At 36.1% G+C, this 24879-nt stretch overlaps 1 protein-coding gene across 1 annotated transcript in view; it reads right to left on the bottom strand.

Moving 5' to 3' along the window:
* Positions 1 to 24879, bottom strand: part of cnk (connector enhancer of ksr) — a 221522-nt gene that overhangs the window by 11559 nt on the left and 185084 nt on the right. The window contains exons 13-15 of the mRNA XM_090412454.1: positions 16259 to 16331; positions 6218 to 6257; positions 985 to 1142 (exon numbers count right to left, since the gene is read on the bottom strand). Coding sequence (XP_090268580.1) covers positions 985 to 1142; positions 6218 to 6257; positions 16259 to 16331 — 271 coding nt within the window. The remainder of the gene's footprint in view (positions 1 to 984; positions 1143 to 6217; positions 6258 to 16258; positions 16332 to 24879) is intronic.

Here is a 24879-nt window from a genome sequence, read left to right as displayed (position 1 = left end):
TGAATGTTTAACAAGGTGAGAATTAGTAATTGGAATATTTTATTATGTATGTTTAGAGTTATTTGCAAAGTTAGAAAATTTAATCAAAGGCAATCAGTCACTAGTGTTATCTTTTTTTTTTTTTTTTACTTTATTTCTTACTTCTAATCAGATCAATATTAAATACATATAAAATATTTATGTTAGCTCTGTGAACGATGTCACACAACTTACTTGGTGATGGTAATAATACACACACTTAGAATCCTATCTAGTACAGTTGGTATCGTGTTGGCCTCACATGCGCAAAGTTCCCGGATCGAGTCCCGCCCAAGGCTTGTGAATCGTGATTTCCGACTGTTTACTGGGGAGGCTACTGTCATGTGTGGGAACACGGTGGGGAGTTGGGGTGACCTGGCTGACGTCCCATTGACGCCAGAAGGTAAAGAGTGAACTAAAATTTTTTTAACTTTTTCGCTTAAATGATCAGTATAATGACTCGTATCGGTGCACACATACTTTTCAAAAGAAGGCAAATTTTGCACATACGCAAATTTCTGCACACACTCACAGCAAAAAATTAGAGGGAACATTGAGTATAGCCATTTATTAATTTTGCAAATTACATTGCAAAATTAATAAATGGCATAACAGATGATAGTACCACAATAAAACATATTCAGAAGGAACATGATCAAAGTACATTTCAATATTTCAGGTGGAAAACAAACATGAAAAGCTTGAAGTGTGTAATGTCTAATGCAAATAAATCTTAATTAACATGATACAGACATGGTGTTTCATGAATATAAGTATTCATAAAAAAAGCAAATTTTCTTCATGTCACTATTCAGTTATGCTGAATAAATAAAATTTTAGTTCTCCCCTGCCCTAAACTCCTTCTCACCTCAAGAGAATGCCTTGAAAGAGTTCAAGGCATTCTCTCAAGGTATTTTACACAATTATATTTTAATTAAACAGGAGCTTATCACAGCTCAGACTTACCTCTTTTGCATGATATGAGTACAGGTGTTGTTTCTTTAATACAACCCATCGTTTTACCCACCGATGACTTGACAGGAAAGATTTTTGATCTTTACGCTTGTATAGCCATCCTTGACAATCTCCCATACCTAAGTCTTTACATGATATTCTCCTTGTACCTAGAAAGTTATATTAGCAATAAGCTCATATTTTATATATCCACCTAAGAATTTTACATTTAAAGTAAAATATTACATGGCAAACTCACTATAGCGAACTCCCAAGATTGTTATTGTTTGATTTTTGATGGTGAATTAGCATCTAAGGCTACTATCTATGACTATCTAAGGTGAATTAGCATCTAATGCACCAAAGGTTAAAATTAACAATCAAGCATACAAGGCAAAATTGGTATATCTGTGGTACAAAGATTAATTTCTTGAAAATTTAAAAACTTTTGTAAATTTGACACATCAAATAAAATCTATCTAAGCATATAAGGCTCGGATATATTACTAAATGCAATATAGCTCAGTGGGTCCAACTGAACACTTATCAATATTCTTTTCATGGGCAATATTAATTCTTTTATCATCACTTACCCTGGGCTCAACTGCAATTCCTCAGAGTAACACAACCTCGCAGTACTCCTAATTTACAGTAAATGTAGTCAGAGCCTATTCTGTGCTAAAGAGTGCTCAGTGTAATCAAACCATATTTTGAAAAAAAGAAAGAACTTTCAACCTCTTCTAGAAAACTAAGAAAGCTAACATTGAAATATCTTAATAGTTCAATGTTCCCATTGAAATATTAAGATATTTCATATAATGCAAATTAGTGAACCTACAGCATGAGAAAACGTTTATGCTTAACCACCTAACTGGCCATTATGGATCAAATACGCATCCTCATATGCTTTGTATCCATCATATATTTCAATGTAATATCAATGGTATTATAATTTTAATATGCACTTCGCATCCATGATAACTTTGACGTCTTGGCCGGTAGCATGGTTAAACCATTGTTTGCCTTTAGTTTATATATAAAAGCAAGTTATTCTTATCCATGAAACTATATTAATAAATAAGTCATGCCAAAGTTATTAAAATGCAGTAAAGCATTTAAGAGGTTTTTATTTTAATGATAATTCCATTCTCAAAAGGTTGGGAATCCTAACGTATTAATATGTTTAAATGCAAGTTTCTGTGGTTTAGCAGTTCTGTGGGAAGTTTTCGGTACTAAGAACACATTATAATATAAATAAGGAATTTAATAAAAAAAAGCAATTAAAACCCGAAAAGTTTTGTACATCATAAGATTTACATCATCAGGGGTAGTGGTAGATAAAAGTTTTACATAACAAAAGCCTATTAACAATTACACATATCAGATGTTTTTGATAACTTCACAAGTGCTAAATATCAGAAAGATGAGAAAAAGTGTTCCAGTCAGCCTGGTCCATTTACCATATGAGCATCTATGTGGGTGAACATGGCTCCTGTGAAGACATTGTGCAAAGAACAGGAAAGTTATTGCTTCCATATATGTTCTGTTCGACATCTCACATGAAAAGTGGAATAATGGAAGGGGCATTTGTAAGATCAATTGCAGAATATTAGTGGATAGGCATATGGAAGAAAGTACTATTATTCAAAAAGGAGAGGTCATTATTGTCAAAGATTCTTTCAATGATTTGAACTCGTCTATTTGTGTTGGTACTACCTATCCCACAAAGTATTGTGACCATTAAAGTCACCAATCAGAAGTTTGGGTTTAAGCAGTTGCAAGATAATGATATCAAGATCGATTTCATTTACCTTACCACTCGGTAGTAAATAAATTGAACATACTGTAATAAGAAATCCCATGGATAAGCGAATCATGACTGATTCCAGAGCAGTATTAAGTTGGACATGACTGAAAGGAGTATGACTAACCACTAGAATAGCTACTCCTCCATGAGCAGGACCATCTCCAATTCTGTCTTTGTTGTACAACAGTGAAATTCCTTAAGGTAGGGTCCTCATTGGGTCTTAAGTATGCTTCCAATAGACAGAAACAAAAAAGGTTTGTATTTCTGCAACAAAATCTTGATATCATCGATATTCTAGCGAAACCCATGGCAGTTCCATTGTAAAAATTTTCCTATTGTTTCAGCTTTATAGACTTCTGGTTTTCAGCTTACCTTTGTGAATTGTATATATTTATACAATATAAATTGTATAAATATATACAATTTATATTTATAAATTGTTTGTGGAAAGAATGAACAGCCAGTATTCATTACTTCCTCTGGTAAAATATTCAATATATCTGATATGATAGGGTCAGTTGGCAAGTTTAATTTACTTTTAGTGGATATCGAAGTATCCATTGTTTTCTGTGGGAATGTCTGGTGGTTTATCTTTACATGATATCTCTGCCAAGTGGGTTCTCATCGAATGGAACCATTTTTGGAGTTGTCTCTGGAGTAAGACTATAGGTCATGCAACTGATATGTTGAACAGAGAAAAACTCATGATCATAAAGTTCAGGTATGGGGAAATTATTAGATAGTGGAATAGTTACTGTTATTAGATGATTAATTGTTACCTTATCAGCATATGAGGATCTCAGAGTAGGTGTGGTAGTGACTAGCTTTCTTTTTGCATCCTGATATATGCTTTGTTCTGTTTTAATTTTTTGTATTTCTTTTTCATCTTTTCACTTCTGAGAATAAGGAGTGAGAGTAAAGTGGATGATCTCCATGACAGTTGACTTTTTTTTGCAGAGCAAGATTTGTTATCATGCTCTTTATTACCACATCAGGCACAGGTGGTAGAGCCATGTCAGGGAGTTTGGGCATGCCCATATTTCTGATATTTAAAGCATCTTAGTGGATAAGGGATGTATACTCTAAAAAGACAGCTGAGATACCCTACTTTTACAGATTTTGGAGGCTTAGGTGTATCAAAAGTAAAGATAATGTTCCTGGTTGGAACCAGGTGACCATCCCTACATAGCAGGATGTACCTCATACCCATCAATCCCTAATGAGCGTTTTATAAGGTGTTGATGTGATTGGTGTGCCACTCATTGATGTTACTCCAAACTGTTGATGACACAATGCTTCCACAAGGATATCACCAGAAAATAATTTCTTAACAGTTTTGGGAGGTCCTGACAGTCCTTTTAAATCCTTTTGAATAAAGAAGGGTGACATTTTCCCTATTGTTTTTTCACCTGATGCATGAAAGATGAAAAAAACTGGTACATTTATATTAGTGTCATATATCTTTAGTTTTTTACTTCTATTACCAAAAGCTGTATCTAGGGTATCAGTACTTGGTTGGGACTTTGTTAGGGTCCTGAAAATGTTTGAGGATGAAAAAGACATGCTCAAGGAGCTTTTGATTCAGTGCCAGAGCTCCCTAGCCACCATGAGCCACATATGGATGCCCACTGACTAGCAAGCAATGACTGCACTTGGGAGTGGAAAGCCAGGGTTACACTGGATGCTATATCAACACTACAGCAAGCCTTAGATCCCAACCACAGACCATGGGGGGGGGGGGGGTGAAAGACTTACTGCAACACTGCTGATCCTTGCAGGCAAGCCCACTAGCCAACTGGCTAGTGGGCTTGCCTGCAAAAGTCATGGATCCTGGCTGAATCATCCAGGACTGCCTATCTTGCCAAAGTAGAGCAAGACTACCAGGATCCTCCTTTCCAAATTTCCATGGGTTGCACCGCAAGGCAAACATGGCGGCAGGGCATTGGATCCCACTGATGGTGATCTGAAAAAAAAAAGGAGAGTAGAAAAGTCTCAGGAGAAGTAAAGCAAAGAATACGGGAAGAAAAGTAAAGAAAAGAGGAAGAATGAAAAGGGCCAGTACCATCAATGGGAGGTTCTTTCCACCACAAACAAGTGTCCCACATAAAATAAGGAGTGAAAGTTTGGAGTAAGACTGGTTCTTGAATCAGATCCAGTGCTCATTTTGGACTTAATACTAATAATAATAAACACTAGCACCATAATAAGCAATGCCAGTTTAATCACTACAGCTAATATTTTACTAATATTAGCTGCATGGTTTGTTTGTTAGTTAGCTAATGTAGATGTTTGTTAAGATAATCCTAAGACCATGAGATGAGAGTATCATGCCTGCGAAATGCATGTGTTTTCCAACTGGTTTGTCTTGTGTGTGTGTGTGTGGCGGGGAGGAGACCAAATTTGTATAAGATCAGTTAACTCACCCTCTATCAAAAAAATCCTTTATGAAAGTTGTTCATTGCTACATGGGATTCAAACCTAGATCTTTATAATCAAAGGATCCATATAATTTTTTCTGAATGTGAAGAATGAAGTATAACCTAGTACCCAAAGGAACATTTTCTGTTCACTGTCACAGTGGCTTTGTTATCAGGGTGAAGTCCTTAATATGAGAATCACTTAAGTGTTTATAGACTGATGCAGGCAATTTTGTTAAAGTTGGAAGGAAGTCTTAATAATGAAGCTGAGACAAGGAAGAGTCTTAGTGATTTAAATCTGCCTCTGTGCAGGACTATGATTTTCTCCAACATGACAGAATAATATATCCAAGCACAGTCTTAAAGACTGTTTGTGTACTACCACAACAGTTTTGTCTTTCTTCAATGAAATGCTGACTGCTTTGCAAAGCTGTATTTTTGACACTATTCATTAATAAGTTCCTTTAATACTATGCAGGCTACCCTTAAATTACATACATAGGCTTTTGTTTTAAATACAGTGTGATCAAAATAAAGTTACTCTGTTTAAGGCCTTGTGGAGCACCACCCAGTGATTCAAATGCTGCAAAACTTTGCAGGAATGCATTGTGCATCACGAGGAAGCAATATCCGGGAAAAAAGAAAGTAGTTCTGAAATTCACCACCAGGGATGCTGTATGTATGGAATGCATGTGAATAATTTTTCTGTGTGTAAGGAGAAAAGTGATACAAGCATAAATAACACATTTTTACTCACTTCCATTATGCATTTTGAAAAAATGCATAATGGAAGTGAGTGAATGGAAAAATGCATTTCTTGAAAAAAATTAAATGCCAATAATTTGAATGGGGGAAACACTCATTTTGATATACTCTGAACTTATTATAATAAAAATACAAGTTAATAACAGTTAATAAGGTATAAGAGCAACTAATTTAAACCAAAAGTATAGGTAATTAATATTAGAGATTTTATCAAAGTACATATAAAGTTAATCAAAAATTTTTTTAAAAATCCTACCAAATCTTCCAATGTTTGGTTTTCTTCGGACTGGTGGTGACTACGGTTATATTTAAAAAAATAAAATAAAAATAAATAAATTAAGTATAAAGTCAACATACTTTGTAAAAAAGACTAATGCTAATTAATGAAATTATAGTTAAATATATTTAGATATATTTCAGATTGACTCCACTCATTTAATAATCACGACATTCGAAACTCAAGCGTGGATAACATTGTTGCATTATTGCAACAATATTTATACTATAGCAAACTGATGTTAGAACATAAAGTTAGCTTAGTGCAAAAGTCTGTCATAGTTAAGAATAGCATAATGCTATCCAGCTTTGGCTAGAGCTGACTAAATTTACTCTGTGTTCATTCTAGTGAGAGCTGATTTAAAAGGTTTATATAAGTTTGAATTCAATGTGGAAGTGTATGGTAAAGGCCAGAGTCTGAAGGTTTTCGAAAGAGTCACAGAAACTGGTTAATCTCTAAAAGAATATGACTTCATGTAAGTTGGAAATTTTACAATACTACATATCTGTAGGGCAAATGCTGTCCAATTATTTTAACAGCAGTCCTAGTAGTAGTGGTGACCTGCAGCATCAGACAAGGCTATTAACAGATTACTGGCAGATGCTAAGGAGCAAGTAGAGATTTTCCAGTTCTCACTCTCACCTGCTGGATGCAGCCCGCTTTAGCTTGACATCCTGCACTTACCCCCTCGCTTCAGCTAGAAAGCTAGCAGTGTTTTGTCATGTGTTTGAAGGACCCTGTTTTCCAACTAAGTAGGTACCTGTCCATAATAGCTAGGAATAAATTTACATTATCTCGTCTGGCATGTTCTACACTGCAAACACTTCTGCAATAATCATTTGAGTTAAATGTGTTAATTTAAGCTTAAATCAACTATCTATTCATCTTAGCTTAATCACCCCTCATACATACACACTTGATTCCTGCTCAAAGCTGTAATTTGGTACTATAGCCATTTATATGAGAGAGAATTTCAGTTCATTATTTAACATAAGATGTTAAAATATGAATAAAATTATCTCCAGATGAAAAATAAGAAAGGTGTACGACGAACAAATAAGTCTGTCCACATGTTTAAATAAGAAAGGATGGGCAGATTTTCTAATAGGTGCTTATGCATTTTATGAAATCCACCTTAAGATTTTCAGAAAACGCATAAGCACCTATTAGAAAATCTGCCCATCCTTTCTAATTTAAACATGTGGACAGACTGAATTTCTGCTATTCATCTTAGCAGAAATTCAGCCCTCAGACTTCTCTTAAAGTTTAAGAGAATACAACACAAAATGAGAAAAAGTTAAACTATAAGACTGCAAACAGTATTATTAAGGTACCACCTGGACTATTTTCATCTAGGGTGGCAAAGGCATGAACTCACAAACTGCACAAACCATACTATAAATTTAATAGAATGGAAAAACTGGGAAAGACCTTCATCCAGAAATGGACTGATCCAGGTTAAAGAAGAAGACTTTATACTTTATGCTCAAAGTTGGTTTTATGCCCTTCTCTCTCTTTATGTATGCACACATACAAGAAAGGTGGGAGGGAGGGAGAGAAAACAGAGTCTCCCAAAGGAAAATCAATCCCACAATCAGCTTGAGACTAACTGTCTTGGTGGAAAAGGAAGAATAGCAGCAAACCACACAATGAATAATTCCACTGTAGCCAAATAAATATGAAATTGATGATATTCACAATTTAATTAATGTAGAGGCTGTGTATACTCACTAATCACTAATCGCCTTCTCATTCCAAGGGTGGCTCCTAGTTCTCTCCCTACTTGGCATGTAATGAAAAATTTCTTTTCTATCAATCTCACAGATGGAGTAGAAAGAAAGGTACCTCTAAAAAGGCTAAGAATGGACAGAAAAAAATGAGAGTATAACTGAACTGGTAGCAGTTGTTTATCAACCAACTTGCCACACACAGAAAAGGAAAATATTTTATTTTTTACCTAGTGACAACATATTTAGCATTTTTGATGGTAAAATTAATATAGCCTGAGCTAACAATCTTCAGTGAAAAATATCACTAGCAATGCTAATTATTAAAACTAATCCTTTAGAAACTTAAATCCAAACATTTTTTATTTAAGTTTTATTATCCCTGTCATTTTATGGTGTTATAGGCTAATAGTCATTACAAAATTTAAAAAAAAAAAATTTTTTTTTTTTCAAAAATAAATTTGTAGTGCATTGATGAAAAACTAACATTGTTCATCGAATTCTATCTGAAATTCATTACCACTATATTATAATACCGCTAAATGCACAGAGAGAGAGAGAGAGAGAAGTTGAACAAAAAGCTCATATCACAAAAGCCAAGTAAGAGCTTCTCTCGTATATTTCCAAAGAATGTCCAAATACAGGCTATGCAAATAGGTGCCATTCTCACTGGTGTCTGCAAGAGAGACAACACATTCAGTCTGAACTAAAATGGCACATAGGGCACAAATTAATTTTGAACAGAAGTTCACACTCAGTAATATCATCATCATCATAATCAAATTTCCTGATATGTACCCCCAAGGGGTGTTCAAGTTACTATGTCAGCATTACATGATTAAGTTTACATTATTATTAATTTACTATCAACAATTTTCCTCCAAATTAGTCTATTACTTATAAGAACTCCAATATTGTCATATCTAACATTTTGTTCTTCTAAGGCAATTTGGACTGAATCAATCCATCTAGATTGGTCTAGGTGGATTAATTCAGTCCAAATTGCCTTAGAACAAAATGTTAGATATAGACATCTAGGATATCCATATTGTCAGCTTTCATATCACCTTTATCATTTTTGATTCCTTTTACAGCACTCTTTCCTCCATTTATAAGCTTCTTCAATAGCCTCCAGAACATTTGCCATCTTCCTGATATTTTCTATATTCTTACCAGTCTTCTCATGACTTCTGTTTAGCTACTTTTACACATAGCTTAGTTCACTTATATTTTTCTCTGTAGATTAATAATAATGTAAACTTAATCAAGCAATACTGACTTTTTTGCTAAGAACTTTTGGCATGCTTCCTTCTTTTCCAGGACTGCTTCTTTCATTTCCTCCATTTATAAGCTTCTTCAATAGCCTCCAGAACATTCGCCACTTTCCTGATATTTTCTATATTCTTACCAATCTTCTCATGACTTCTGTTTAGCTACTTTTACACATAGCTTAGTTCACTTACATTTTTCTCTATATTCTTTTGGGGCATATGCTGACTTTTTTTTGCTAAGAACTTTTGGCATGCTTCTTTCTTTTCCAGGACTGCTTCTTTCACTTCTTGTGTCCACTATGGTGTTCTTATTTTTCCATCCTTGCAGACAATTTCATCAATCTCCCTAGCTGAATCAATCAATGTCTTCTTCAGAGTTTGCCAATGAGACTCCAAGGTTTGGTTCTTGATTTCAACTGCTGCAAATTTTTTTCAATAAAGTTTGCATAATCGAGTCTACAACTTACCTGTAAAAACTGCTAATTTAATTCTTTTTAAAACTTTCCCATATACTGTTCTTTTCAACATGATATTCATTTTTATCCTTCTTAGTACTTTACTTCCAATTTCAAATCTTCTGTACACTCTTGTATCCTGAACCATGATGTTATGATATCACTTAACAATGGCATAGTCAATGATGCTTTTCTTATTTCTTGTCTTCTCTCCATGTGAACTTGTACACATCTTTATGTTGAAACATGGTGTAAGTAATGACTAGTCTATGTTCTCAGCAGAAGTCCAGAAAATACTTATTATTATTATCAATTTTGATCTTTTCTCCAAATTTTCCCCAAATGTTCCTATATGCCTGATGAAATTCATTTCCTAATCTGCTGTTCAGGTCTCCAACAAGGACCACTTTTTCCATTTGCTTTATTTCAGCTGCCTTTTCTAATGACTCAAAAAATTCCTCCACTTCTTCCTCAGAAGAACCTTCTGTGGGACCATAGGCACAAATAAGTTTCACTGTCCCATTTTGAAGTTTGTCCACATAACTCTACTTGAAGCTGCCTACCAATCAAGAAGTTTGTCTTCATGTTTGGTGTCGAATGCTATTGCTACTCTTTCCTTTCCTTGATCATTATTGCCTGAAAATAGCATCCTATACTTATTATTTAGTAAAAATATTTAAATTGAGTTCATACCTTCTATGAGATAATTACTTGAAACAGCACATAACTGAAGGGACACGTGGTGTGAGAGTGTTGGATCTGGTTATTGGTTCAGAGGTTATATGCATAAGTAAGGTGTCCTCGTTACCTCCAGTTGGTGAAAGCGATCATGTGGTATTGACTTGGGAGGTTGCAAAATCTGTGGATTTTTCTATTAAGAAGGGGTATGTACGGAACTACAGGTTAGGCAATTATAACAAGCTTCGGAGTGAGCTTGCAGCCATCCCATGGCAGAAGATATTGCAAGGGAAAGATGTTAGCAGTGCTTGGGATAAAATCAGCATGTATCTGAGGAAAGCAATATCAGATTGTGTCCCCGTGGTCAGGAGGTCAAACAAGGCAGGCATTAGATGGATGAGCAGTAATATCAAGCTTGAACTGCAAAAAAAGAAAATGTTATGGAGAATTTACAAGGAGAAAGGCGATCAGGACACCCATGAGCAGTACAAGGCTCAAGCTAGGAAGGTTACCAGCATAGTAAGAAAAGCTAAATCAGATTATGAGAAGACCTTAGCCAAAGAGATCAAGGGTAATCCCAAAGAGTTCTTCCACTATGTGGCAAGTAAGAGGAAGAATGACTTCGAAAGGATAACCTTAGTGGGTGCTGATGGTATCGAGGTGACAAAATCAGATGTAATAGTCGAGTTACTGAGTGATCACTTTTCAAAAGTCTATCACCCAAGTGAGGATATCTCTATACCTATAGCAATACCTAATGTGAGAATTGAAGCTAAAGAATCAGAGGTATTAAATATATTGCAAAACTTAAATGCAAACACTGTGGTAGGCTTAGATGGGATATCAGCTCGGGTGTTGCGTGAATGTGCAAATGAATTGTCAACCCCTCTTACTTGGATATTTAATTTAAGTTTGAACTCTGGTATGGTCTCTAGGGAGTGGAAGTTAGGCAAAGTGGTTCCTTTGCATAAGGGTGGCTCTAAAACTGCGGTATTAAATTACAGACCAATCACCATCTCAGGAGTAGTGGTAAAAGTATTGGAAAAGTTGGTTAAAGACAAAATTCAAGAATGGGTGGATCAGGATATGATACTCTATAGAGGCCAACATAGTTTTGTTAAAGGTAGATCCTGCCTTAGCAATCTATTAACTATTCATAATAGAATAACATCTGAGTTGGACAAAGGAACTGGCTACACAGTGGTACTTCTGGATTTTGCTAAGGCTTTTGACAGGATACCCCATAGAACACTGTTATGCAAATTGGAGCAGATGGGTATGGATATTAAATTGGTGATATGGATAGGAGAATGGCTCAGGGAGAGATACCATAAGGTGGTGTATGGAGGAGCCGAGTCCAGAATGAGGCAGGTGACCAGTGGTGTGCCTCAGGGCTCTGTGCTTGGGCCAATGTTGTTTAATTTGTATATAAATGATATAGGAAATGGCTTACAGGGAGATATTCAGTTGTTTGCTGATGATGCAAAGTTGTGTAGTGCAATAAAAAATCAAGCTGATGTTGAAAGTTTGCAGGAGGATTTAAATAAGCTGGTAAAATGGGCAAAAGAAAATGGATGTCAGTTCAATGTGGAAAAGTGTAAAGTCATGCATTTTGGGATTAAAAGATTACCAGCTGTGTACTACATCGATGGAAAGGTACTCCAAGAGATTGATGAGGCTAGGGACTTAGGGGTATTGGTAGATAGTGAGATGAAGTTCAGAGGACACATTGCTAAGGTGTCCAAGATTGCACATAGGATTACTTGGTTGTTGAGGAACACACTGACATCCAGAGATAAAGAGGTTATTATTCCCCTTTATAAAGCATTGATACTTCCACATTTGGATTACTGTGCTCAGGTCTGGTCACCTGGATTCCTTGGAGATGAGGAGGCTGTGGAGAGGGTTCAGAGAAGAGTGACCAAGTTGGTGAGTGATATAAAAAATGCTCCCTATGTTGATAGATTGAGAGCTTGTGGATTGCAGAGATTGGTTGATAGGCGAAGAAGAGGGGATATGATAGTAACATTCAAATTACTAAAAGGTTTTTATAGGATTGATGCAGGGGAAATGTTTCAGCTGTGTGATAGTGATGGAAGAACAAGAGGTCATCTCTGGAAATTAAAGAAGAGTGTGGTTAACAAAGGTGTCAGAACAAGGTTTTTTGCCTGGAGGGTGGTGAATGAGTGGAATTCATTGCCTGACTAAGTTGTGAGCTCTTCGTCTGTAAATGAATTCAAGAAGAGATATGACAGACATTGTTTTGCTAGTTTGGGTCTCCCGCAATGAGTCTACTGACTCCATGGAGATACCCGTAATAATAATAATAATAATAATAATAATAATAAAATCCTAAAAACCAGACTTTGGTTGACTGGAAATGGATATTTTACAGCAAAGAATCATGCTACAGTCTATTTTTTATCTAATACAGGATGGAAATGTATCAGAATATTAACTCAAGAGGTATAGCAGAGGCGAACAATGCACTCATGTAATTCTAAGGTGAAGAGTTACACCTGTTTACAGCAATGTTCACTGACACACAGCAAATTTACAACAGCTTTGTTTCTTGGTTACTGGTCTGAGCATAACAATGTGTCTTTAATGGAAGAGACAGCTCAAAGCCTAGTCAACCAGATTAAATGCTCATGGGATTATGTGAAGCAAGTAAGGAAGGAATCATCATAGGATGCTACCATATCACTGCAGAAAGCCAATTCTTGCAATTTACCAGCCTGGGTGGCCGAATGGATAGTGTACCCACTCTTAAACCAAGAGGTTGGGGATTCAAAATTCTACTAAGGCACCAATGTTTGTACAAGACTCCAGGTGGCATACAATTTTCATCACCTGATGTGAGATCACACTTATTGGAGGCCTAAATTGGCTTGAAAAAAGTGCTATGTTTGATCTCTAAAGCAAGGCATCGGATTAATCCTAATTAACCATAAGCACTAACCCTAAATCCATCTATAGTACTTATGTACTACAGGCTTGTAGCATTGATCAGTGGATAAAATTCTCTCTCTCACACACACACAAAATCAGATTAATTTCCCATAAAACTTGTGAAAAGTATATGGACTTATTAAAAAGGTAACATTTTGATTTTTGTGCTTCTCATGTATCCCATACTATGGCAACTGGGGAGAGGTGGGGTGCAATCACAAGTGATTTTAATAGAATACAGATCATTAAAAAAATGTATGACACGTGATACCACATCAGGATTTAATAGCACTAAACTGGACAAACATACCACACTGTAGTTTTTCTTCATGACTCAAACTTTCCAGCCATCAGTAGAGTATATGGAAAATAAACCCTGCAGTAATGCACCTATATGTGAGAGTGCAATCAATAAACAAAAAATAAAGGTTCACTTTTTGTATCAACAAATAAAGAGAAACTGTCAAAAGAATTCAATTTGAAACTACATTACTTTCTCTGCAATTGATGAATTATCTAGATAGTAATTCGCATTTTTTTTTTTTTTGTGTATACTTACAACCAGTCGAAAAAGTAGAATTTGCTCTGAAATTTCAGGGCTTTTTTTTCAGAATTTTTATAATTTTGGCTACAAAATTAACCCTTTTTAGACTTATACTAGGTTTTTAGATAATTGGTTCTAGTAGGAAGTGCCTAAAAATCAAATGGACACATTCCTCTTAACAATATTAAGTTTAGTGGCCTGTCATGGCCAAGTAATTTGGCTTCTAATAAAGCTAATTAATGTTCTAACAGAACAGTTAATCATTTTACTGTATCATCTGATATATATATATGTGCATATGTTCAAAGTACATATTTGCTGGATGGCTTAATATTATGAGATGAAAAAAAATTCAAATTTCAAAATTGCAAGGTTTTTGTGGCTCTTTAAATGGGAACACAACAGTGTTCTAATTAAGGATCTAGAAGTTTTATTTCCAATTCTCTGGAAATAAAAAGTGATCAATAACTTGATATTAAGCGAGATGATGTTTAAAAAAAGTTATGCAAAGAAAAGAATATATTTGGAATGAATTTAGAATGAGGCTGAAAATTCACTTGCAATTGTTTCGGATCACTCGCCTATGGCAAGTAGATTTCTGGAGCTCTGGTTTGGAAATTATAATGGAAATTACCAATACCAAATCATGATTTTTTTTTTTTTTTTGTAAATCTCTCAAATGCAAACACTAAGAAATGTTGCAAATTAAGATGTACATATTTCTTCATTAGTAACTAACTTTGTGTCTGATATAAATGATTCAAAGGTTTCATGTTTAATATTCGTAAACAATGTTCAAGTGCAGTGTTTTTCAATATGAAACATATAATAAAGTATCCACTTTATTATACGTTTCAGTGGTAAGCTTCCTTAGATCTTTCAAAAATATATAAAAATAATCATCCCTGCTACCCTTAAAGAAGCAAGCAAAACTAAATTTTACTATCAATTTGTATAACCTCACACAATCAAAATGTGTCTTATTTTCAAATTGCCTAATAATGTCTGTAATTAAAACAAATTGTGCTTCACTCATCAAACTGCAATATTTCTCAGTGCAAATCTAATTATTAAAAATTGATGTTCCTTCTAAGCTACGGAAACAAATGTCCAAGTCATGATGCCTTCTGAACAGCAACTGGCATAGAAGAGGGTTGGGAGGGGGTACTGATTTTCATAAAAAAAAGTACATAACATTTATATGAGCTCCAAAAATTATTAAAAAAATTAAATTATGCTACATATTTTTATTCAACTGAAAATATAACTATACACAAAATATATGTATACATATTGAAACAATGTTACAAAGCAACTTAACATGAGCCACTGTCAGTTCCTCTACATTTTTGTGGTGTCACTCTTCCAGAAGGAATAAACAAAGTAAAAGTCAACTTCAAATCTATCAGCTGGATATTGTGAATATTGTTCATTAAACTGAAAAGTCTCAGTTTCAACTAACTTAAAACTTCCTGCAGCTTTTAACATCATCATTCTGATTATCTTGCAACAAGATTTGGAATCTTGTTTGAGTCACACTTAAAAAAAAAATACTGATCTGTTGCTATGTTAGTATTGTGAGAACAAAATTCTTAGCAAGCTAACAGTGGGTATGAGACAGTGTTATGTACAGATGTTTGATGGTCACAGATGCATGTACAGCTTATATGGAACACTGATTAAAACTATTCTGAATATTAGTGAATAATGATTAAAAATCATTATTCACTAAACTAGTGAATAATGATTTTTCACTTCAAATGACCAAACCAAAATACATTATTAAGTCATTAAAACAAAGTGGCTCTTTCTTAGGTATAAAAGAAAGGGAAGGATGTATAAAATTAGAACACTCATGATACAATTTAATGGAATAACTACTGCAAAAGCGAAATAATTGAACAGCAAGTTTAATTGTTTGAATGTTTCATCTCTGAGACTTCTTCAGGAATACATCACACAAGAAATAATAAGTGGAAGAAATGAAATTAGACTATAGAAAGACTAAAAAGAGTCTTTCAAGATTGTATTTACTGTGATGAAGCATAATAATTCTTCCATCTAATTCTGTTATGTCTCTCTTTAGAATCAGTAGCAGATTTTAAAACAAGCCTAATCTTAATAAAGATGGTTGCATTAACAACTAAGGCTAGTCAATAGCACCCATAAAGGGCATCCCCTTATAATAATATTCATTTCTTCCACTTATTGTTTCTTGTGTGTGTGTGTGTGTGTGTTATTACAATTTTAATATTATATTCCTGAAGATGTCTCTGTGACAGACAAAATATCGAAATGATTGAACCTGCAGTTTAATTATTTCTCTTTGTGCTGTAGTTATTCCATCAAAATCATAACAATGTTTTTAGTTAAAGTTTAGATTATCACATTACCTGCAACGAGTGTTTTGCATCTTTGGAAGACACTGACTTCTGTGGTACTCCACCTATAATAACCACTTGGTAACTGAAGAAAAAAAAAAGTATACAAATATAAATAAAAATATGATTTTCTAGCACATACTCAAATTTGAATTCATGTGTTTAAAAAAACAGTGACTTGTTTTTTTTAACAGTGTCATATCTTGCAGGTTTATGACATGTTCACATACAAACATCATACTTGTGTGAAATATGGGTGTGCACATACTCTAGGGATGACAATTATTGAAATAAATAGTTTTCAGAATTTATCAGTTAACCAAAACTTAGTGAGATATGAATTAAATTAGATAGCTAGAAAGTCTTTTAAAGTGCCTACTCATTTTCATTCAGGGATGCCTACTTACCAGATAAGAATTTCCTTCAGATTGAAATGTCTTTGACTGTATTAAATCACAAATACAGCACAGATGTTTTTCACTCTGTTGCAGTTGCATTCTTGAGAAGTATAATGTTAAGTAAAATAACTTTAAAAGAAACCAATGTTTCCATAGGGGTTTAATTTGGGATTTTAACCGACCAAATTGTATTCTTATTGGTTAAACCTAAAAATAAAAAATGATGGTACAACATGACAAAATTTCATGCCGGCTGGGGCGTCACCCGGTTAAACAAGGCCCCCCGCTGTTTTCGCCAGGGAACCAGGCCGAGCAGCGAAAAGTCAGCTACTGGAACAAATCTGAAAACAAACCCCAACTCAACATCACCAGAGTTAAAGATCGGTACTATCAACATAAGAAGCCTCAATGACAAAGAAATGGAGCTAGCTGAGGAATTAGATAAGTACCAGATCGACATAATAGGGGTAACTGAAACAAAAATGACCAAAACTGGTGAGATCTTTCTGAGCAATAAATACAAAATGTTATATTCAGGCAATGACAATCAAGGAAAAGAAGGCATAGCCATAGTATTCAACACAAAATATGAGGCTAATCTTCTTGAATGGCAAGCAGTCTCAAGTAGAGTAATGTGGGCAAATATGAGAATGGGGAACTGGACAATGAGACTTATTTGTGCCTATGGTCCCACAGAAGGTTCTACTAAGGTAGAAGTGGAGGAATTTTTTGATGCTCTAGAAAAAGCAACTGACACAATGAAAAATGAAAAGTTGGTCCTTGTTGGGGATCTAAATAGCAGAGTAGAAAATGATTGTGAGACATACAAAAATATTTTGGGAAAATTTGGAGAAAAGAGCAAAGCTAATAATAATGGCAAATATTTGTTGGATTTCTGCTCAGGACATGGACTGGTTATTACTAACACCATGTTCCAACATAAAAATGTGCACAAATTCACATGGAGAGAGGAGGCTAGAAATAAGAAAATTCTCATTGACTATGTTATTGTTGATAGTGATGTTTTCTCCCTGGTGCAGGACACCAGAGTGTACAGAGGATTTGAAATTGGAAGTGATCACTATTTAGTCTTGAGCAAGATAAAATTGAATTTCATATTGAAAAGAATGACATGTAAGAAAGTTTTAAAGCAAATAAAAGTTGAGCAGCTCTCAGATGTGAACTGTAGACTAAAGTACACAAAGATTATTGAAGGAAAAATGAAAGAGTTTGAGAACAGAAATCAAACCTTGGAGATTCAGTGGCAAACTCTGAAGAAAACATTGATTGATTCTGCCAGAGAGGCATGTGGTGAGGTTGTCTGTAAGGATAAAAAAATCAGAACTCCCTGGTGGACACAGGAAGTTAAAGAGGCAGTGAAGGAAAAGAAGAACGCATATCAAAAGTTCCGGTCAAATAAGTCAGCTTGTGCTCTTAGAGAATATAGAGACAAATGCAAGAATGCTAAACAGTGTGTAAAACTAGCTAAACAAAAGTTATGGGAGGACTTTGGCAAGAATATAGAAAATAAATATCAAGAAAGTGGCAAAATATTCTGGAGGTTGTTGAAGAAGCTTAGAAATGGAGGAAAGAGTGCTGTAAAAGGAGTTAGAGATGATAAAGGTGACATGAAAATGGAAGAAAAAGATATCCTTGAAGTATGGAGTAATTACTTTGAAAAACTGCTAAAAGAAACAAGCAGTGATGACAGCACAGTGGTAAAAAACACTGACCAGGCATGCAGTCAGGAATACATATCCATACTTGAAGTAGAAAAAGCCATCAAAGGCTTGAAATGTGGAAAGGCAGCAGGAGTAGACGATATTCGACCAGAAATGCTGAAGTATGGTGGTATAAGAGTCTTACAGTGGCTGCACTGCATAGTTCAGAAAGCCTGGACAGAGGGACGAATTCCCGATGATTGGAGAAGAGCTCTCACAGTACCCATATATAAAAAGGGAAATAAAACTGAATGTAAGAATTACAGAGGTATTTCCCTATTGAGTGTTCCTGGCAAGATCTATGCAAGTATACTTGAGAAACGGTTGAGAAGAATTGTGGAAGAAAAGCTTGGTGAAGAACAAGCTGGATTCAGTCTAAATAGAGGCTGTCAGGATCAGATCTTCACTTTACGACAAATAGTCGAGAAAGCATGGGAATATAACAAAGATCTGTATTTAAGTTTTTTCGATTTGGAAAATGCATATGACAAGGTGCCAAGAGAGAAGCTATTCAATACACTGAAGTTATATGGTGTCAATGGGGCATTATATCAAGCAATACGTAGTCTTTATTTGAGCTGTAAGTCAGCAGTTAGAATTGAAGGAAGTACAGGAAGATGGTTTAATGTTAAATCTGGTGTGAGACAAGGATGTACATTATCCCCTCTGTTATTCATTATCTATATGGATCACATTATGAAGGAAAGTGGTATTAAACATGATATCAAAATTGGAGAAGTTAATGTCAGCTCTTTGCTTTATGCAGATGATGTTATACTTCTAAATAAATCCGCTACAAGTCTGCAAGATTCTCTGACTAAATTGAATAGCTGTTGTAATATATATGGAATGAAGGTCAGCAATAAAAAGATAAAGACAATGAAAATAGGCAGAATCATTGAAAAGGTCAACTGTGTTGTGAATGGAGAACCTGTGGAACAAGTAAAACATTTCAGCTATTTAGGCACGAATTTTAGTGAAGATGGTAAATTAAATATAGAAATAGACAACAGAATCAGCAAAGCTGGTATGGTGGGAAGTCAGTTGAATAAATTCATATGGAAGAAGAGAGAAATTAGTCGGAACACTAAATTAGCTGTATACAAGACAGTGTTCAAACCAGTTTTAACTTATGGATCTGAGAGCTGGGTCAGAAGTAAAACACTTGACCAAAGACTAGAGACCACAGATATGAGAGTCCTGAGAAAGATTATAGGCATGAACAGATGGCATCAATGGAAATATCATATTAAAAATGAGGATATTAGGAAAGAATTTGACATTGTCAGCATCTAGGAATGCGTTAGCAGAGGTAATCTCAGGTGGTATGGTCACTTAAACACAATGGGCGAGGAAAGATTAGCAAAACAAGTGTTCTCTGCCAGGTTGGCAGCAAAACGACCCAGAGGAAGACCAAGATATAGGTGGATTGATACGGTACAAAGTGCCTTAGACGATAGAAATATAAGATCTGATACTGTTGGAGTCTTGACAAGTAACAGACTGATTTGGAGGAAAATTGTAGATAGGAAATTAATAATGATGTAATTTTTTTCATGTAGTACTATCATATTCTGTACACCCCTTTAGGGTACATGGCAGGAATTTGATGATGATGATGATGATGATGATGTTTCCATAGAATTACTGTATAATTTGTCTTTCTCCATTCACCTGTAAACTTAAAGATACCATCTTATAACCTTTAAGTAATTGGCTGTCAAACACATTATTTTTGTTTTAACATGTTCATGATGGCAGCATTTGGAACATGTTGCAATGATCAGGAGATCTCGCTTTCTGTATGTATATCCCATCATTCATGTCAAGTGAGCACATTTTTATAAAGATTATGAGGGAAGGGGGATCTGGAAAGTCCTGATAAATACTTAGAACAAAAATGATATTAAAGCAACTTTAAGCAATGAACATCACTTACACCTGCAAGCAGAATATGGTTCCAAGGCCAGACATGCAAAGTCTTAGCAATGTTAATCAGCCTTGGGACATAAACTTTCAGAATCTCCCAATCTATAAAGGATAAACAATCTTCACAATCTACAATTCTCAACAGAGCTGAGCCTGCTTTGCTGCTTCATTTAATAAACACTATCACAAAAAGATTCCACAGACAACAACCACAAAGCACCATCAATCTTCCTTCCATAAAATCATCTGTTTAACATTAGAGTATCATCTAGATGGGAGAGTGGTGAAACACGGATAGGCTAAAGTTTGCCCATGAGTGTGATGCTTGAGTTTTTCTCTTGAGCCAATCATGATCTTCTTCTTCCACTACCCATTATTCCCGCTTCCTATGCAGGGTCGCGGGATGAAAAACGCCAGATAAACTGGCAGAAAAAACCCTACTGCCCATGCCCAAGACCCGCTAACTTGGCTATGCCTGAGGAAGATCCTCAAATTCCTTACGTCTACGACGGGAATCGAACCTGGGACACTCCTTCCCCAGGCATATGGTTGCGAAGCGCAAAGCCACTAGGTTAACCGCACGGACTCTTGAACCAATCATGATGTGCCAGGTTTTTTTCATGGCCTGCCTTGACACACTTGCTAGAGAACCATGACTTGGATGGTGTTCAAGAATTTTGGGTGGAATGAGGGATGAAGGCATTCCAGTGAGGATTATTTTTGTTATTTAGTCTAGGCAAATTTTTGGATCCTGAAAACAAAATCAGTAGTCAGACCATGCCACGGAGAAATAGAAGTCACAGAGGTCATCCTTATTTGGCACTCTTCTAATGATATTGCTGGTTGAAAGTTGCTTCAAAGAAAAGGGAAGCTTGTTAAGAAGAGATCAAGGTTGTCTGGTATTTGGATAGGTAGATGAACTATCTGTGTTAGGTCACTGCTAATGGTAAATACATTGGCATTCCAGCTTGCTAGATCAGTGGAACTGAAGAAGGGAAGCCTGTTTGAATTGTAGATATTCAAGTCCCAGGGAAGGTGACCTCACTATTTGATTATTTTGACTGCAGAAAATCATGTAGGGAGGGAGAGATAATCAAAAATGCAAAAGTGGTTATGAAGGGCAACAGAGAAACAAATTAATACAAAATGGTTTGTCAAGGGAATTTTGAGTCAAAGCACATCAAATGGAGATTTGAAGTTTTGCATTCTTTGGCATCAGTATACAGCCAAGAAACATTTAGGGATAACCAAGAGACCCATGGAGCTCAGAATCACTTGGATCTAATCAAAAGGAGAAGGAGGATGGAGACACAAAGAGTGAGGAATATGTCATGCGAGGCAAGACAAAGACAAATATTATGCTAAGAAATGTGGCAAGATAGTTCCAGACGAGGAATCACAATTACAAATGAATGTTTGGATTAGTTCATGACCTTAAGCACAAATTAATCCCAATTTGAATGTTATTATTATTATCCTAAGACTCCATGGAATCAGTGACTCATCTAGAAGCTTCTTTTGCTATACACACAGCTCATCATACTGCACCTCAAACACACTCAAATTCTCTGCAGATACCACCGTCTCAGAGGATGGTCTCTGTAGAGAGTCCTCAAAGGAACAGTCTCTTCCCCCCCCCCCCCCAATGCTGTTGGTTGGTAGTGTTTCAAGATGGACTATAAAGGGTGTTGGTTGCAGTGGCTCTTGTTTTAATGATTTTGAAGGAGAATGGAGGTTTAATAGCGGCCAATTTAGCACTGCACTGTTAATGAAGGTATCTGTAGAAGAAGTACAAGGCAGAAATGGAATGTCCGTGAGAGAAAGGGATCATTAATTAGCTGGACTGCCCTCTTCTGGATAGAATCAAGCAATCTTAAAGATGATTTTGACAAATTTACAAAAAGTACAAGTTTTTTGGCAGCTGTGGAAGCTATATGTCAAACATGGTTGTGTCAGGAAAGATCAGCGGTGCAGTTCAATCAAAGTATGATTGTACTGTGTTTGGGATATCTGAGTATTATTGAAAGTAAGGAGGGGGGTCCTCATGTTGGAGGCTTAATGGATTTTTTACAACACTCACAAAGAATTAAAATAGAATTTAATACTCCTATATTTCGTCCTAGTCACTAGGACATCTACGGGGATTACAAAATCAATTAATGTAACATATGCACAAATAACAAACAATACTAAGCCCAACCACGTGGGTGACACTAAAGTCCTATCTAGGTAGATAGGACTTTAGCCTCTACACACGTAAGGAGGGGGGGGGGGGGGATGTGAGCTCTTTCTTGTGAGAGATCAGGTAGGACTGAGTTTTCATGGCACTGAAGTTTACAAGGTTGTCCTTGCTCCACTGAGACATAGCTGGGAGATCTGAGTTCAGATCACTGGTCATGGTAGATCTTGAGGATTCTAATACTTGAGCACTACAAGTTTTGTCAAATGAAAAGGAAGAATGGAACGTACTGTCACCGGCAAAGCTACGGATAAGACTGGAAGTCTGAGAGAGCAGGTCATTTATACACAAGAGGAAGAGAGTGGGTGAAAAAAACAGAACCCTGGGGTACTACTGTGTTGGTGGGGAAATCGGAGGCGAGTAGATCGTCCACCACGACATGTAGTGAGTGACCAGTGAGAATGTTGGCGATCCAGTTAAGTAGGCCCCTGTGCCAAGCTTGATCAAATGCCTCTGAAATGTCGAGCGCAACCACATGAGTTTCTCCAAATAAATTTCTGCATGGCTTGAGTCCAGAGGTGGGTGGTGAAGGCAAGATCAGCTGTAGATCATGAATAGCAGAATCCATACTGCTGATTAGCTGGTATGACTGTAGGTGGTTCAAGAGTTAGTTGTTGATGACCTTCTCCATAATTTTAGAGAGAAAAGAAGTGAGAGCAAATGGACAGTAGTTCATTGGTTGACTTTTATCACCTTTCTTTGGGACAGACTGGATGTGAACTTGCTTCCATGTTGTAGAGTAGATGCAAGTTGAACAGGATGGATTGAAGATGCAATACAGGATAAGTGTTATAAATGTTATGCTCTGGGGCACAATTTTTTTTAACACAATAGGTAGGATACCTTCAGGATCAGATGCCTTGTTTGTGTTCAGGTTATTGAAGATTCTTCAATTTCTTTTTGTCCGAAGACTATGGGCAACATGAAGGGAGTCATTGTTGGTAGTATGGAGGGAACTTTGCCCAAGTCATCAATGCAAGAATTAGAAGAGAAGAATGATGCCAGTAAGTTGGTCTTGTCTTTAGACGAGGTAACTACAATACCATCCGGTTGTGAGAGTGGTGGTAACCTGGGTGGGCAGAAGTTACCTAATGGCCTTGGGAAGGGACCAGAAGGTGACTACCGTTTGGGCAGGAGGAGAGTTTGCAGCATTTGGCCCTTTCAAAGTCTGACTTGGACTTGGTGATGATTCTTTTAGAATGGTTGCAAGCTGCAGTGTAGGCAGAGTTGGCAGCTGGAGTTTTGTTCTTGAGCCATCTATGGTAAGCAGAGGTTTTTCATTTACAGCATTGGCACACTTATTTAAGAACCAATGCTTGGATGGTGGCTGAGAATTTGGAGTGGAATAAGGGATGAAAGCCTTCATTCCTATGAGGATGATTTCTGTTATTCAGTCTGAGCAGGTGTTTCGATCAGAAGAACTGAAGCAGTAATCAGACCATGGTAAGGAGGAATAGAAGTCATTGAGGTCCTCCCAGTTGGCACCTTATAGTGCCGAAGGTGCACCAGACTGTGAACTGGTGGGTGAAGGTTGTTCTGTGGCAAAAGAGACCTGTATGAGGTTGTGGTCCGAGTTACTAAGAGGACAACCAACAACCACAATATACCTGGAAGGGGGAGCTTGTTTGGAAAAGTTCAAGTGTGTTGGCAAATTGAAGGAGGTTGTCAGGTATTCTGGTAGGAAGATTAATGATATGAGATAGGTCATTGCTGATGGCAAACATCCCAGAATCCTTGCCTGCTTGGTTGATGAAACTGGAGAAGGGGAGGGGGCAATGTGAGTTGTGGACATTGAAGTCCCAAAGAAGGATGCCCTCACTATTCAGGTATTTTTACTACAGAAAGTTGAGCTTTGGAGAGATAGTTGAAGAGGTCAGAGTGGTCGACGGAGTTTGGAGAGCAATAGAGAAAGAGCATATGAAAAAGTGAGGTTGGTTTGCTATAGAAAGTTTGAGCCAAAGCAGATCAAACAGTGGAGATTCAAGGATGTGCAGTCTCTGGCATGGTATGGCAGTTCTAATTAATGCATGTGCCACTTTTGTGTCAGAAAGGGCTGTATAATGTGTAGTCTGCGCAATTGACTACACATATTCCTATCAGAAGCACTGTTCTGATAAGAACAGTGCTTCTGGTTTCGATGACTGTAGGTGGTAACGCACATTGCTTATATTGTTGTTTAGACCACAGATGTTAGCGAAGTGGATGTGGAATTTTTTTTTGGCAAGAATTAACAATGATGGATTGTTTGGTTGGATTTTTGATGTTTTTTGTGAGTGGATTTTTTTTTTTTGTTGTTTTGTTAAGAGTTTTTATGAACAATTTTTTGTGTTGAGATCTACAGTAAAA

Source organism: Typopeltis vanoorti, chromosome 22 (genome assembly GCF_054136105.1).
Source record: "Typopeltis vanoorti isolate ZY-2024b chromosome 22, IOZ_Tvanoo_1.0, whole genome shotgun sequence".
Lineage (NCBI taxonomy): Eukaryota > Metazoa > Arthropoda > Arachnida > Uropygi > Thelyphonidae > Typopeltis > Typopeltis vanoorti.
The sequence above is the reverse complement of the archived record's forward strand: the minus strand, read 5'-3'. Positions and strand labels throughout refer to the sequence as shown.